This window comes from Haplochromis burtoni, unplaced genomic scaffold, assembly GCF_018398535.1.
Source record: "Haplochromis burtoni strain Fernald_Lab_line unplaced genomic scaffold, NCSU_Asbu1 Contig_554, whole genome shotgun sequence".
NCBI lineage: Eukaryota > Metazoa > Chordata > Actinopteri > Cichliformes > Cichlidae > Haplochromis > Haplochromis burtoni.
In genome coordinates this window covers 149,001-165,867 of record NW_024582915.1, presented here as the reverse complement: position 1 = coordinate 165,867, position 16,867 = coordinate 149,001, and the positions used below count along the sequence as shown (strand labels likewise).

The window sequence follows — 16,867 nt, the reverse complement described above, 5'->3', positions numbered from 1 at the left end:
ACACACACACACACACACACACACACACACACACACACGTATACAGGCAAATTTCATATAAATAAAAATCAGAGTCAATACATATCAACAACACCATGTGGCCTGTAAGACCTAATCAATTAAAAAACATATATCATGGTATGTTAACCTTTTTTCACCACTGTACTTGCAGGACACGTCTGAGAATTTGGATCCATCTAGATCCTGATTGAAAATACATTCCCAAAATGTGACCATGCTTTATTACCTTTGTGGACACAGACGGTCGGACCTTCCCGAAGGCATCCTCAAAGTTGTGCTTGCTCACTCTGATGTCAGCAGCAGAGCCAGACGAATGTGTGTGGCCTGTGTGGAGTGTAGAGGCGAACAGAATGGACATGCATGAGTGTAATTAGCTAGTTTCACTGCAACTGTGAATCGTGTTTTACTTTTTGATAGCACAACAATCGTTAGCTGTACTAAAGAGGAAACAGAAATCAATAGAAAGAAGAGGGAACACAGGTGCTATGATTGTTTCTTCTTTAAGTTTATAAAAATAATCTTCAGTGAAAACCCAGGTAGGTCTCGGTTGCACCTTGTAGGCCAGCTTATTGTTGTTATTTGAGTTGGAATATGAAAGTTTGATATACTGCATACAGTGTTGTCTTGTATATGTTATTGTAGGGTCAATATTAAAGCGCTTTGAGGCGACTGTTGCTGTGATTTGGTGTAATATTAACAAAACTGAACTGAATTAAACTGAGTCCATGCACTAACTAGACCGTAACGTGGTAAAGTAAAGTGAAACCATGGGAATGTGTTTGGTGACTACCTGCAGACCCACAGGAGGACTACAGCTGTGGAGCTAAACACTGTGCAGGCATGCAGAGGACGAGTTCAGTTACCAGGAGATGCAGCCGAGGAAGGCTGGGACTTCAGGTAGGTCCTCAGGGCATTAAGAGACGCCTCCCTCACCAATGCAGTCAGGTCAGCTCCACTACGTCAAAACAAACACACACACACACACACACACACACACACACACACACACACACACACACACACACACACACACACACCCCTTTAGTGTGGAGCTTGAACACTGCAAGCTAGAACAGAAGGCTTTGCAGCCACACTGCTGCTCCACCACTCAAACCTACCTGAAGCCATCGCAGCGCTTATCTCGTGCAATCTCTTCAAGGCTGACATCCTGCTCCAGCTGAGGTCTGGTCCCCCCCTAAACATGGAGCAGTGAAGTTGATCGACAGCTTTTCTATGATGTCCTTACTCAGCAGCATGTGGCTGGATATTTTCAGTGTCAGCTAGATTTTAAAATACAGTCATCAGTGCACCAACATAACTGTTTAATGTGTTTGTTTCCCCTTTGTTCTCTATTTGATAGTGTACAATATATAATGCACACTTTTTCATTTCATCTGAATAGAAGCAGTCCATTTCCTACTTTAGTGATTGTATGCAGGATGGTATGGCGGTCTGCTGGTGGTGGCAGACCCACATACAAGGTTTTATCCAGACGGCCTGGTCTCAGTACAGCAGGGTCGATGATATCTGGTGATAAAACAGAACATTGTAACAGTAAAAACCTGCCATTTCAAATCATTTAAAGAAGAATGTGCTCAAAGTATTCTTTTTAACCTAAATCCGCTTCCTGTTCCATGCATCTAACTTCCCAAATTCTACAGACACTTTAACTTTGTCATCAGTAAATGTCCTCAGCAAAACCCATTTTCAGTCTCCAGTTACTCTATATGAGCAAAAGTCCTCGGCCACACCTGTTACTCTTTGGATTTAGTAGTTTTCAGTCCCATTGTGTAGAGTCCAGTCATGCAGCTGCCTTTACAAGCCTTTGTGAAAGAATGGGTTATTCTCAATGAAATAAGGTGGCACTGTAATACTGTAAGATTTTCTCTCTCCTCGATATTCCACATTCAGCTGACATCTAGTGGAAGCAACAGCATTGCTTAAACATACTGAAAAACAGAAGCAACTCAAAGTGGTGGACACGTACGGCGGTGCACAGCGCTCTGCCGAGCTCCTTTAGTTTAAACATCAACACACAAACAGTGAACCAGAAGCTTCACAGCCTGGGTTTCCATGGCCAAGCAGCTCCTTGAGGCGTGCTGTTATGGTAATAAGTCTCCATACCTGGTCTGTTAGTGGCAGCCATGATGAAGACCTGCCGTCGACTCTCCAAGCCGTCCATCTCTGTAAGCAGCTGGTTGACGACCCGCACACTGGCTCCTGACTGAACACAAACAAAGACAGTTCACGCCTGCTGTGGGGGGGTGGTTGTTTTTTTCGATTTTCTCCCCCTTTTCCTTCCTGCCTCTCAGTGCTGGCATTGGCATGTTACACATGCACATGTGAATAATAACAGAAATTCATAGATAAATACATAAAAGGGAAGATGAGCCCACAGAGGTATTAAAAACGAAGTGCTCGTCCTGCGTTTGATACTGTCAGCCACGGTATGTTACTACAGAGAGACACACTGGCTGTTACAGGAAATGGCCTGCATTGGTTTGAATAACATCTGACAGATATGTAAATGGGGAGTCTTCTTAACCACAAGTCATGGAGTTCCACAGGGCTTTGTGTGCCTAATGGGAACATACAGTTTAAATGAAATCACACTTTCCTGACATGCTAACTAGGGCTGGGCGATATATCGAGTTTTTTAAAAATATCGATATATTTTCATACGAGATATAAGATGTGACAATATCGTTTATATCGATATAGTCTATGTTACGTTATAATTATACTTGTGGAGCCGCAGGTTTGCCTCTCTTTCGTCCACTTTTGTCTCTACGCAACGTTACTCGGCCTCGCCTCTCCTTCACTGAACACAACTCCGCCTCCCCTATAGCTTCACCTGCAGGCAATGACAAGATGAAAGCGGAAAATCTCCGTTAGCGAGTTACCGTGCGTGGGGCTGGACGGCGTCAACGTGTTAGCGAGCTAACCGCGCTAACGACATGCAGCCCGGAGGGGCTGCACGGACTAAAATCCTTTCATTTTCTCAAAACTCGACAGTGCGCCTTATGTATGAATTCTGGTTGTGCTTACTGACCGCGAACCGATTTTATGTGGTACACAGCGCTGTCAAAAAATGTTTTAATATGACTTTGCTAAGCTACGGAGCTGCACCGCTTGATGGATTGTCGGAGAATCACAGCTACAGAGGAGGAGCCTCGCGGAGTGATACGTACTGTGTGTGTAAGGACCACAAATGGCACCTGTTCAGAGACGTGGTGCAGCTGTGAAATCTGTCTCTTTGTTATTATGCTCAGCGTCTATTAGTTTACATTTTGACTGCACAATTGTGAGCTTTTTGTTATGCACAAAAACAACATTGTTTTTTTTTATTTATGGAGCATGATTATTTAATAAATGCTGATAATTTATTTTTGAGTAATTTCTTCATGTACATCTACGCTGTATGTAAATAAAAGTGCCCGTGTGACATCTGGGACACAGTGTGACTAAGAACTCTCTTTTTGTTCTTAACTTATGGCTTTAAAAAGAAAAAAATCAAGATATATATCTTATATCGCCATCCAGCTAAAAAAATATCGAGATATGAATTTTGGGTCATATCGCCCAGCCCTAATGCTAACATTATGATCTTACCTCGTGGCCTGAGCGGCGTGGACACAGTGCGTCGATCTCGTCAAAGAAGATCACACAAGGAGCAGAGTTGCGTCCTCTTTGGAAGACCTGTCTGACAGCCCGCTCGCTCTCTCCCACATACTGCAAACACAGAGCACAAGTCAGCTCTGAGGTCGACACAGACAGCACTGCTACTGTGATCATAGCTTCTTTACTTTTATTCAGCACACTTATAAAGAAATCAACAGAAATGAGAATCCAGATATGCAGATAATATGCAGGCGTGTGCGGCTGGTGGTTCAGGACAAACCCTCAGAGGCATGTTTCTTGGCTCTGCTACGACTCTCCAAAACAATGCAGCAATGCACAGGCTGAGGCCAGCACAGCAGCATGCTCTCCAGCTCAGTGACTTACCATGTTGAGCAGCTCTGGTCCTTTGACAGAGATGAAGTTGAGGCCTGACTCGTTGGCTACGGCCTGTCAGGAAAGAGAATAGAAGCATTCAGTGAGGCACGCTGAGAAAATGAGCAGCATGACAGAGCCAAGTTAGCCATAGGCCTTATGCTAAGTTAAGTGTGTTTGTCCAGTCACTGATACTGACAGTGACCCTACTTCATCCTCAGAAAGAGACCGAATGTCCTGATTTACTTCATATTAAAGTTACATATAAAATAAATAAATGATAATCGATTTGGTTTGAACATGTTTAAAATTCATCACTCAGATTTTCATAACTATGCTGTGCTATGAAAACAGATGATGCTCATGTATGTGTCGGTGGGCGGGACAACCTTGGCCAGCAGGGTTTTTCCACATCCTGGAGGTCCAGCCAGCAGCACCCCAGACGGAGCGCTCAGCCCCAGAGCTCTGAACTGCTCTGGAGAACGCACTGGAGCCTGCAGGGCACACACGGCTGCGTTATATGTGCTAACACTGATCAGAGAAGAGTGAGGCTGAACCAGCTCAAACACAGGTAACGTGTGAGAGAACAGAGGACAGTAGTATAATAAAAGACAATAAAATAAAAGGGTCATGGCTTATTCTGAAATCCATGTGTTTACCAGTATAGCCATGGTGAGCTCCTCTCGGACATCCTGCAGCGCTCCCACATCTTCCCAGGTGACATCAGGCACTGTGGCAAATCCTTCCCTCTTAGCTGAGGGCTGCACACTAGCCAGAGAGAGCTGGAAATCTGACATGAGAATGGACAAGCCAGCCAGCTTCTCCTCTGATAGGGTCTCTGTGCTCTTCAGCAGGCACAGCACGCTCCACAGCTCCCCCTGCTGGACGCAGCACATAACACGTCAGGGCAACGCAGAGGCAGGAAATCCCGTCGAGCCGTTTTGCATTCAAATGCAGCACAGCAGAGTGAGTGTGGCATCTCCACAAAAACAGGGCAGCGATGCGTACACGTGCTGTGGTTGAAGCAGCACCAACATATTTAACAGCCTGCCACACTGAAGGTGTGTCTGCTGTGTGATATGAGCCATACAGATCTGCGTGCGCCGCTCGCCTCAGTTTGGCTCTAATCCATGTCAAATTCAAACTTCTTAAGTGAGTATTTCTGTAAAACATGCAAAGATCTGTGTTCGTGCTCTGAGAACAGCAGTTCTGTTAGCCCGAGTCATCCAAACATGAGCAGTAACGACAGCTTTAACAGCACCTGCAGGCATCTCTCACTCTGATCTCATATACTAACACTGACAAGAGCTCATAAGAAAAACAAATAAGCAGCAAGTCTGTAGTCCTCATTATTTAAGAACGACCATCGTGCTGAGTAACGTTTGAGACCGTCCCGGAGCTCCTCGTACCTGCTGATGATTCTGTCCCGGCTCCTCCTGAGGCACGGGGTTGGCGTCGGTCGCTTGTTGTTGTTCTGATGTGACGTCTGTCAAAGCTAACGGTTCTTTAGCAGACGTCTGGCTTTGGCTGTGCGGAGGCCCCCTCGTTTCCAGCAGCACCCTGTTTACAGCACTCATGGCAGCTTCGCGGCACAAAGCCATGAGGTCAGCACCCACGTAGCCTGGGGTGAGTCGGGCCAGCTGCTGGTAATCAAAGTCCTCTGGCAGCTTCAGCTTTCGACATAACGTCCTCAAGATCCTGGGAGAGTAACAAACACGTTCAAACTGTGTACTTGTGAGCCGAGCGAGAGACTGCTGTGGTAAATACCCAAAAGTGTCAACAATGCCTGCTCCACAAACAGGCACGGTGCTGATCGTCCACCTGCCCAACACTTTGCTTTAGGTCTCAGCATCCTCTGAGCATCTCATCGCCATCTGTGATGGACATGTTATTCAAATCACGACCCCTTCCTTCAGTATCACCTCATCTTTCTGCCACAGAACTGGAGTTTGTGGTGTGATTCAGTTCTGCTCTGCTTTCCACAGAGGTCGCACGTATGCTTCCCTGTTTTTTCAGGACGATACAGGTCAGCATACGCAGCGTGCTTATTAAGGAAACCTCGCTTCACATTCCTGCTCTGTTGTTAGCTAATATCGATCAGGCTGCCTGTGATGTGTTCACGTCACTGTTAAATCCCTGACACTGCCTCTGTCACCTCTATTTTCTTTTACTTGGAACCCAAAGTGACCCAAGTGTTTCCCAATAACAGAGAGAACCTCGAGTAGGGAAGGTGCTGTTCCTTTAATTTCTCACCCATTCCCGCCCTGATGGCCTTTGGCTACCAGTCAAGAAAGTACAAAAGGTAAACTTGAAATGTTGACACGAAGCACAACTGAAATACCAATTTGTCCGTCTAGTTGTGTGTAGCTGACCTGAGACGCGCCGCTTCATCTGGGATACCCATGCAGATCTCTCTGTCGAAGCGGCCGGCTCTGCGGAGGGCGGGGTCCAGGGAGTCTGGTCTGTTGGTGGCACCGACGACCAGGAGCTGAGCCGGAACTGCCAGACTATTCAGATCTGTCAGGCAGAGTGCAAAAAAACGTGACGGCGCTGGCGAAAGCTGAGGTGTGGTGTTAATGAACACGAGCGTTCCGGTGCGACGAGCCTGATAAGTGCTTATGTTTGTGAGTCTGCTTGTATTTCCACAAGAGAATTGCATGTCATACCATCCATGCAGGTTAGCAGCTGGGCTACAATCCTCCTCTCCATATCTTTAGAGGCCACCTCTCTTTTAGGGGTGATGGCATCTATCTCATCTATGAAGAGGATACACGGAGCTGAACTCTGCAAGGGAGGAAGAGAAACTACATTCGCTTTACATTGTTACAGTCACGCCACAGGTCTCATGCTTATTCATGCACCGCCTTGATCTCTATACATGTTTTTAACCACATTCAAAGAGGACTTTCTCTGACACCATAACACGTCTGCACCCGTGAGCCTGCAGCTCCATCAAACCATCTAAACTTAGAGCGTTGCTGCGGCTTTGAGGATCAGCTGCGTTTGACTGCCTGTCAATCACCAGCACGCTGCTAAAATAAGGTGCGGGCTCAGGAGCGAGCCGGACACTTCTGGAACGATTGGAAGTAAAAGAGGAAAAAAAGCAGTATTAACCACAGCGAGGTCAAACAGCTCCCTGAGCTTCTGTTCAGACTCCCCGGACACTCCGGACACCAGCTCTGGAGCAGAAACCTTCAACATGGGCAGGTGCATCTCCTGAAACACACAATCACAGCTTATTTAAGTGCACAACACCTTCATGGACGTCACCCATACTCAGACCCTGTTAGAGAAGTAGCAGCACTTTGTTGCCAAAACTGTGATGAAACCAGGCTGACAGGATGCCGAGGTGCATCTCTATATATGAATTGTCCAGCACTCACCCCAGCCACAGCCTGGGCCAGCAGGGTCTTTCCACAACCAGGTGGTCCATGCAGCAGAAAGCCCCTCGGAGGAACCATTCCCAGCTGCTGGTACACCTCTGGGTGTCGCATGTGTATGAGCAGCTTACACACTTCCTGCAGCAATGTTTTTTATAGAAATGAGTGAAAACCAGCTGGACAATTTCATGTGCAGTCAACACATTCTTCATTTAAGCTGTGCTGTGTTACAGCAATGCACTTTAATCAAAGAAGCTAATGTAGCTACAGACAAGGCAGCAAGGACGACGCTACTAACCACTAACGTCTCTTCATTTCCTCCAACATCTTCAAACTTCAAAGTGGGGTAGTGCAGCTCGGGCGACTTTGCTAAAGAATCATTCATAGAGAAAATGACTGCAAAGAAACAGACGCTGACAACCACTGCAGTGAAGTCTTATACTAACAGACGTATTGGAACTGAAGTGAAACACATGCCTTATTTATACAATTAGAAATAAGGGGTCAAAAATGTTTGCATGCAAGTTTTTCTGCAAGGCTGAAAATGTTGTGGGGGGTGGAGCTGAACCCTTTTAAAGTGGAGCCAGATATCGTCTGAGACGTACCTTAGCTCCCACCCACGGCACGAGGTGCATGCTCAGTGAGGCACGGCGATTACCCATAATGCATCTCTGAACAGCACAGCAAATTATTCCTGCCTGTGGATGCCTCTCTTTACAATCGCTCCATCTAATGCACAGGAAGCACTGCAGTAGCTGTATGATCGCACTGACAAACTACACAAAGCGGTACCTTTCTTGTTGAGCGTGTGTGTCTCAGTGGTTTCAGGACTTCTTTCAGCAGTCTTTCTCCTTTTTTTGGACTTCTTGTGAGACCTGTCCCCCTCCAGAATGGACACGTCAGTCTGTTTGTGACAGGCGAGGAGGCCATGTAACGTGAACATAGGACATAAATACTGATCAAAATACCGTCTCTTTTTGCATATGTGTCACAGTTACATGTTTCATGTCATCAAATGTTAATATGACACAACTGTGGACTTCATCTATTAATGGGGAAAAGCTAGCCAAGTCTACCGTGGCCTGTGTGAGGAAGTAATTGCCCCCCTCATGAAACGCTGCGTCCAACCACAGTTCAGCTTCGCCACACGCAGGCTTACTGTCAGACATGCTCAAGAAATCAGCTACACGTTAGGTGATTTCTTATCAAGTCCTTTATTTGAGAAAATGAAGTAAACTAAAAGAGCTAAAAAAAAAAAAGGAACACATCATTATGATCTAAAGAACCTGCTGGAAGACAAAACACTGCCGTGTATGGAAAGCCGTTTCTAAGGCTGGGACTAGAGCAGGGCGATATGGCCAAAAGTATTTATCACGATATATATTTGAAAATTTGCGATAACGATATAACTGACGATATAATTGATGCGAGACAAAATACAACTCCACAACATTACTAGCGCAAAAAGACAACCTTCCATTTATTTTCACTTAAACAAGAAGCTGGTTTTTATGTACATTAAAGCTTTATAAAAATGTAACAGTGCAAATGCAAATTCCTTGCTGAAAGTTTAACCAAAAGGCATTTCCAGTAGAAATGGGCTGACATATCCTGAGCATAACCATGTATAATATCCACTGAAGTTAAAAAGAGGTGCTTTGCAACATTAAACTGCAGTGTGCAGTACGTATTTTTCGGACCATAAGGTGCACGGGATTATAAGGCACATTAAGCGAAACAAAGCAGTCAGATAAATCAAACTTTATTAAACTCATTCTTCTTGCTTCCTCCACTTCTGTACCATTGATTCATTAATGTTGAATTCTCTGGCAGCTGCTCTATTCCCATGTTGTTGCAGTATATTAATGACTAACCTCGTATTGTGGATGGATTATCTCAGTTGTTCTCCTGACTGAAGTTTGGTCCGTTTACAGCATCCTGCCATGCGATTGCATTTGTCTCTAACTCAGAGAACTTACGTTAACTTTTATAAGTGGAAAAGTGTTAGTGTTCGTCCTCCAGCTTCACTGTTTATGTTATGCTAACATAGCTGTGTCGCTAGCGATCACGTAGCACATCATTATATACCAGCTAGCCCAACTTCAGTAACCCTACAAACGTCACTGCTGTTTAGTTTCCTGTCTTCATTTATGTTGGAAGTGATAGCAGAGCTGTACGTTTGATTTTTTTCAGAAATCTCTCAGTCAGAACATGCTATATCATGCTTAGGTAACTAGCGAAACTAGCGAGCTAACTTCCGCTAGCTTCCTGCTAACTTCTAACTCCGTTAAATGTAATAACTTTTGTTTTCATGGATGCCTGGAAGTTAAACTTCATAGTTACACCTGGTAAAGCAGCAATGCTGATCGTTTTATTAAAGATGAAAGAATTTAGACAGTTTTTAACTCTAAGTGATGCTGCAGTGTTGTTTGACCTGAAGCATACGGAGTTTAGGACCCAGATTACTCCCAGATTTAAGAGCATCTTAGTCCGACAAATACGACAATAACGACGGCCGCTTGCATGTTCTGCAAAAAAATGTGCTTTGTTGTGTATCTGACGGACAAACACCAAACCAGTTCCACATCACTGAAGTTGCACCATTTTTACAAACCAATTCTGGTTCATCTGTTTCACTCAACAATCGGCCATGTGCGTATGAAAACAAAGGCACTGCGCATGCGCGTTTTACTCCCATTCTATCGCGATATTTCATTTTCCTATCGTTGCCTAACATTATACCGGTATTACCGTGAACGGTATAATATGGCCCAGCCCTAGCTGGGACTCCAGAAAACCAGGAAACAAGGGGAAGAAAACCGTGGAGAGCTGAAGGTGAAAACCATTGCTGACCAAAAACAACACAAAGACTGGAAGCTTGAGTCACGTTACATATGAGAGCAAACTAACACAGCATTTCATACCAGCAGTCAGACACAGTGGTGCTGCTTCAAGCCTGGATAGTCCATAGATTTGTCTCTCTACCAGAAAATCTTGAAGGAGAATGTCAGGCCATCAGTTTATGACCCGACAAGAGCACTCGGGTTACGCAGCAGGAAAATAACCCAACACACAGCATCAAGTGCACCTCTGACTGGCTCAAAGAAGCAACGAACAAAGTCGGGCCTAAATCTGATTGAGATGCTTTGGCATGGACAGTGCTCCAGTGTGGCTGAACTTGGGGCAAAGCTTCACCACAGACATGTGAAAGACTCACTGCCAGTGCATGGTGGCAGTTCTTGCAGCCAAGGGTTAGTTTTAGGGGCAATTACTTTCCCACACATGGCCAGGTAGGTCTGGATAACGTCTTTCCCTCAATGGATGAAACAAACATTTCAAATGTGTAACTCAGGTTATCTTTGATATTAACATTTATTTGGTGATTGAAACCTTCAAGTGGGACAAATATGTAAACAACCGAGGGAAGGTTAGTGATTCTGGCTGCTCCCAGTCTGTAAGTCTCCTTGGGTTCCACACCAGTGCCAAATTTCTCTCTGATGGAGTATGAATGTACTTCCATACAGGAAGAAAAAGGTGAAGGAGGCATGTTGTCTAAAGTGCTCAGGCAGAGACAAAAGCACTATAAAAGAAGCAGTGCCGTTTAACAGCTTCTTGTCCTCGACCCATTTTCTCACCACCTTTGATTGCACACTTCACTTTTGAGCCACAGTGACCGTCTCAGTGTCACCATGATATCATGTATGTATTTATCCATTTCCATATCCAAACGGTCTTCACTCCTGTGGAGACCTGTTGCTTCGTCCTTGGACCTCAGACACTATTATTAATTTTTTCCGTGTTTCTTGCCTTAGATGTGAAGGCTTCTCTCTGACAACATGGCCACTGCTTTCTCCGCTTCACTTGGAGGTAAACGCGTTTCCTTCAAGAGGAAAATTGGAGCTAGTGCCCGCGAACTGTATGAGACTGTTTAGAACTAATGGCCTTGTGCAATTCTGATTCACTCACTTACACGTGATGGTGAGAATAAAATGGGCCAGAATCACCTTTCATACATGCAGCAGTGATTTTGCATGCAAACTCATTTTTTGTGCAGGGTAAGAACAATTCCACGTGAATGTGAGTAAATCAGGCCCAATGTCCTTTGGGCAGAGGACAACAAAGAGCGGCAAACACAGCATATCAGCACAGAGTACAATGGCAGAGCTGCCACACCTTGATAAATGGTATCCAAGTAATACTTTTTTACTCCATTTGAGAACTCAAAGCACTTTCTAGTATGATCCTCATTCACATACCTTTTCTATACTTAAGCACTTCAATATAACATTCCCATTTCAGTGAATGCACTGGTGCAACTGAGAATTCAGTGAGGACCAAGAACACTTCCAGACTGGGGAGCCGGGGATGAACCCAGTCAGAGCTGGACCTCAGCCTGATTGAAATGCTGTGGCGGGACCTTAAGAGAAATGTGCATAAATGATAGTTTGCTGCCTGCAAACCTCCATGGACCGGGGGTGGCTGTGGCAGAGCAGATCAGCTACTGACTGGAAGGTTGGTGGTTCGATTCCTGGCTTCCCCAGTCTGCATGCCAAATACCTTTGGGCAAAATATTAACCCCAAATTGCTCTCCGATGCGTCCATCGGAGTGTGAATGTTTATTAGTTGCACTTGTGTTTAGAAGTGCTTGAATGGGTGAATGTGGCGTGTTGTATAGAGCGCTTTGAGTACTCCAGGAGAGTAAAGCGCTACATAAGAATCAGTCCATTTAGCATGGACTGAAGCGGAGTGGTTCAAAATTCCTCCACAGTGATGTGACGGATGAAATCATGCAGAGAAAGCTGACAGGGTCTTTTTAGCACGACCAGCACTTTTCTTATTGAAGCCAAACAACTTGCAATACTGACTGTGATGCAATTCCAAGCACCAAAGAGCACAACCACATCACATCTTAATGATTATCACACGACGCTTACTAGGGTTCATCTATGCAGACATGTTAGTTACAGACATTTACTGGTTGTTTGGTCGGGTCGTCGTCACAAAGGTCGATGATGGTGCTGCTCTTCTCGGGAGCTCTATCAATAAACCAGCCTCCTTTGGAGACCAGGGTCACTGAAGCCGAAGGCGGAGCAGTGGCTGTGCTGCGAGGACTGCTGGTAGCAGCGTTCCCTTTCCGGTACAGAGACGACAGAGAGCTGTTCATTTGGTTTGTGGGCTGTGACAGGGAGAAAAAGGTCATTAGCAAATTAGTGCTAAACCACGCACGCACACGCACACACACACACACACACCCAAACACACACCACACAAACGCGAGCACACGCAGCCAGCGCGCGACGACGCACACACGACGCACCCGCCCCCCCAAAAACCAACACCGCCACACACGACACGCACACGCACGACACGCACACACACACACACACACACACACGCTGCCCCAAGAAGTTGATTCTGTTTATCTGGATGTTTTCAGTGGGACAAACGTTTCGTCACTCATCAGGTGACGTCTTCAGTCTCAGCTGAACATTCGCACGGTGAGTAACAACGGGCTGTGAGCTCAGCTTCTTCATCATTAACATGTAAATCATGACCACTGACCATCGAACTATTGTTTCCTCTGCCTCCATAATGACATCTCAATAAAATCCAGGGTGTTCTGGATGTGGTGTTCAGAGCTGCAGCAGGTTGAGGATCGAAGCCAGAAACTTTGAGATGTTATAGGTGACAGAGTTACAGTCGGTCTTAAAGGTGCACCCTGTTAATGTGTCTTTGGTAAACCATTCAGCCTTGGTGCAGCTTGCGGTCAACAGCATCGTCTTGTTCTAACTGCTTCAGTCTATCCACTTCCTGGGTCTTCTTTCAGGGGCTCATAAGTATTTCTCATGATAGTCTTTCTGGTTGGTGCACCTACGCTTGACAGGATGCATGATACTGTTGTTGTCATTACTAAGGGATGCGAGTGCCTTCCTTTCCTCCATGCAGATGTTGGATGCTGGGCGCTTTGCATTGCTGGGACAAGTTGAAGCTTTTGTCCGCAGCAGCTCTGCTTTGCCTCGGCGTCACAACAAAGTTTTCGCAGCTTTTGCGAGGATGTTTTTCTCCACTTTTTGGTACTCTCATCGAGAAGATCTCTGTCGGATCTCTTTTAATTTTAGCATGTCAAATCTGTCTCACCCGTTCACCGAGCAGCTGGTTCTGTGCGTTCTGGAGCATTTTTGTTGCTGGGAAGCCTTAAATGAAGATTGCATTTGCAGACTTTTAGGAGTAATCCTGCTTTGTCTGTATCTGAATCTCAGGTGCAGCCATCAGTCGTGCTGTTTGCTCGTGCACACGTGCTAGCTTTAGGCAGTCCTTGCTAAAGTCGGTTAAAATTCTGTTCAGAGAAAAGAATCAACTTTTTGGGATTTCCTTACCTGGATGACTGAGCATGCATCCACACACACACACACACACACATGCATCACTAATTAGTGCTTACAATGTTCTCATTACTGTCAGAAGCCTCCTCTGAGCTGCTGCTACCACTCTCGTCACTGTAAACACAGATTTAGAGCACATCAATTACACATTTAAAGAGCAGAAGGACAGCAGAGGACACAACAAGCAGAGGGCCTCACCCAGTGTCACGGTGGCTGTGCTTGGCTCTCTTAGCCAGGTGTTTGCTCTCCAGCTCATTCAGCCCAGAATCCTTAATGACTGCTTCATACACTAGAAAAGCCATACATGTCAAACTGAGTGCACAATCATTAGGCTGTAACAGACACACACAAGCTGCAGAGGTCATCTGGGCTTTTGTCATATCGCTGCACGACAAGACTTCCTGTGATGGAAAACCTGAATGACCCTGCCTGTTTTTCATTAAAAAGGTTCAACATGATCATCCTTAACCAGCCTGCTGCTACAGTGGAATCATTCATCCTTCTTGTTCAATATCAATCGAGATGTGTCCAAACAGCAGAACCACACAGACCGTGCTCTCTTACCTTTCTCTACCTGGATCCTGAACGCCGTCTTGTTTCTTCTGCCATAGTCCATCCTAAAGACACAATAACTTCATGTCACCAGGACCAAAGCGGTGGAAGCACTGAGCACTGATTTTCATAATCTGAGTCACCTAAGGCCGACACCGACTCAGATTTATGTGCATTTTCAATTCTATCCCAGCCGTCCTTCACCGCATGCATATAAAAGGGAAAGGGATGTAATTAAAAAGTGGTGAAGCTAATTAATTAATCAGCAGCAGCCAGGTGCTGATGAGCTGATCAGTGTGAACACAGCTATAACAACACAGCAGCACTCAGGTGTGTGTTAACACAATGCCAAGGTGGAAGGACATCAGCAATGATCTGCTGCCCATCGGTCTGACACAGGTTACAGGGTCATTTCAAACACATGCCTGCAAACCTCAGAGAACAGAACTTCATCCACAATGATGACAGAATGATGGAGAACACCTTTACTTCAGCTTATTGCTGCTGAAGGAACTCCAACAAGCTCCTTATGAGCACTGACCCCACTCTAAGACCCACTAAGGACCAGATTTGTAGAACTGACAAGTCCAGTGACTGTATGTGTCACTGTTATCAGTGTCTGTGAAAATGTGCTCATAAATTTCAGATATTAGCCAACCTCACAGATGCAGGTCTGCAGTGTGATGCATTAAAACCATGTCAGCCACTCAAGCATTAAAATAGAGCTGATTTAACACAGACAAAGAAGAGTCAACATGCAGGGCTTTTACACCTCCACATATCTTCACTGGAACCAGCCGTGCAGATCTCAGCTTTGTGGAACAAGCTCGAGTGTTTTATTTGAGCCAGGACAGATGACTCGCCTGTACAGTTTCTGAAGGTCCAGGGCCATGGCTGACAGATCCACATATTCACTGCTGCTGGAGCCCAGATACTGAAAACACAGTTCAACATTAATGTAACCAAAGTGGTGGACACAAGGAAAATCACCAGGAAACATCATGAAATCCACTCGCTGGCATTATATTTATGGAACATCAATAGTTTTGACAGCTCGATGATGGCCACACAGTGTGAAGCAGTGCCAGGGTCTCTCTCACACACACACAGCAGATGCTCAAAGAACTCATGCAACACAAATGATGACATCATTGGTTTCAGTAACATGTAATCTGATTACTTTGTACTGGTCTTGGTCACACTGGTGACTGAGGAGAGACACGTACCTGCTCAACTCTTTGTCTAAGGCGACCGTCCTGCCACCCGCCGCCGTGGCCCTTCATGCCTTCTCCGCGCCTGCTGCAGGACACATCCTCAGCTTTAGTAACCATGGTAACCACAGTGTCATTTTACACTCACCAGCACTGTGTCCAGCTTTCTGTGACAACTTACAACCACTATGTCCCCACGGCGCCTTTACTAGCCTCGTATTAAACTATGATACATCACATTTACACCGAACTTCATCAAAGTCTTCAAGTTATTGTTTTTCCAAAAACGCAACCAGAGACAAGCCCGCTCAGCCCCTCACTGCACCACTAATAACACCGGTGTTATTATCTGTTCATTCATTCACTGGTTTCTGTTAGGAGCATCATTTCTCGGATTTCTTTATTTGGACAATTTTCTACACAGTTTGCAGCTGAAACCAGATTTTTCACTCAGCAGCAAACAAAAGCGGGGCGCGCGTGTTAGCTCTGGGACAGACTGTGGCCTGGCTCTTATTGTTTCTTTCCTTCACCATCTTCAAGCATCCCAGAAAGGAACTCCTGTTCATCTGCAAGTGCCGTTTCATCTCATCTCTATGATTTCTTCAGCACATCCAGGTGATCAGAAGCGACTCTGTGACAGCGACATTCATCAGGCAGGGACGGCTAGAAAACAAGAGCTGTGAGTGTGGGCACAGCTGTAGGCCACTCGCGTGTTTTTAAGCACCCACGTATGAAAGAGGCACAGACTCAAGCGTAGCGGACCAAACAAAAGTCTAAACGGCTCCTGCAAAAACGTGACTCACGATCAAAGTAGTGGAGGGCGCTCCTGTTCGCGGGCTTTAAATGGTGGATGTCCGGCTTGTATCAGCTGGACGGCATTAAAACACAACCCCGTCACCACGCGGCTTCTCACGCGTGGCTTTTACAGGCACGGGGAAACAGCCTTACCACCAACACGAGCGCGACACAGTTATCCCGGAAACGAAAATGATCACATCCGGGTGATTGTTTTCAAAATAAAACAGCCTTTCTTGAGATTTGGGAAACATCAGAGCACACCGGTACGTTTTCCGATGTAGTTTGAAAAGCTCGAAATACGAATTTGTCATAAAGAAAATGAGTTGACCGTTACTTCAGCACTCCCGACACCGAACACGTCCTTGTATTAGTGAGAAGCAGCAGTCCAAACCGCGTGGTTCCTGGCCCCGGGGAAGCTGTAGTGTGAGACAGTAGTCGGCGGGCACGGTGGCTCCCAGTCTGCCGCTCTGTGCCGTACACGGCGTGAGGAGGAGCCGCTGTCGCTTTCACTTCCTCGTCGTGCTGTCGG

The 16,867-nt window shown here is 45.7% G+C and overlaps 1 protein-coding gene across 10 annotated transcripts in view; it reads right to left on the bottom strand.

Moving 5' to 3' along the window:
* The window catches only part of nvl (nuclear VCP like), a 17,911-nt gene extending 1,107 nt beyond the window's left edge, over positions 1–16,804 (bottom strand). The window contains exons 1-23 of one of the 10 annotated variants that reach the window (XM_042214362.1): positions 16,673–16,804; positions 15,556–15,628; positions 15,193–15,263; positions 14,342–14,394; positions 13,976–14,066; positions 13,837–13,891; positions 12,370–12,570; positions 8,187–8,322; positions 7,693–7,763; positions 7,398–7,532; positions 7,129–7,230; positions 6,681–6,798; positions 6,387–6,531; positions 5,424–5,712; positions 4,674–4,895; positions 4,404–4,508; positions 4,027–4,089; positions 3,634–3,753; positions 2,146–2,245; positions 1,442–1,548; positions 1,140–1,216; positions 885–976; positions 248–345 (exon numbers count right to left, since the gene is read on the bottom strand). In XM_042214362.1, the coding sequence (XP_042070296.1) occupies positions 248–345; positions 885–976; positions 1,140–1,216; positions 1,442–1,548; positions 2,146–2,245; positions 3,634–3,753; positions 4,027–4,089; positions 4,404–4,508; positions 4,674–4,895; positions 5,424–5,712; positions 6,387–6,531; positions 6,681–6,798; positions 7,129–7,230; positions 7,398–7,532; positions 7,693–7,763; positions 8,187–8,322; positions 12,370–12,570; positions 13,837–13,891; positions 13,976–14,066; positions 14,342–14,394; positions 15,193–15,263; positions 15,556–15,612 (2,508 nt within the window). In that variant the 5' untranslated portion in view covers positions 15,613–15,628; positions 16,673–16,804. Of the gene's footprint in view, positions 1–247; positions 346–884; positions 977–1,139; positions 1,217–1,441; positions 1,549–2,145; positions 2,246–3,633; positions 3,754–4,026; positions 4,090–4,403; positions 4,509–4,673; positions 4,896–5,423; positions 5,713–6,386; positions 6,532–6,680; positions 6,799–7,128; positions 7,231–7,397; positions 7,533–7,692; positions 7,764–8,186; positions 8,323–12,363; positions 12,571–13,836; positions 13,892–13,975; positions 14,067–14,341; positions 14,395–15,101; positions 15,264–15,555; positions 15,629–16,343; positions 16,508–16,672 lie in introns of those variants that run through there. The other 9 variants (XM_042214358.1, XM_042214359.1, XM_042214356.1 and 6 more) reach the window with 9 other exon arrangements.
* Between the last annotated feature and the right edge of the window lie 63 nt (positions 16,805–16,867).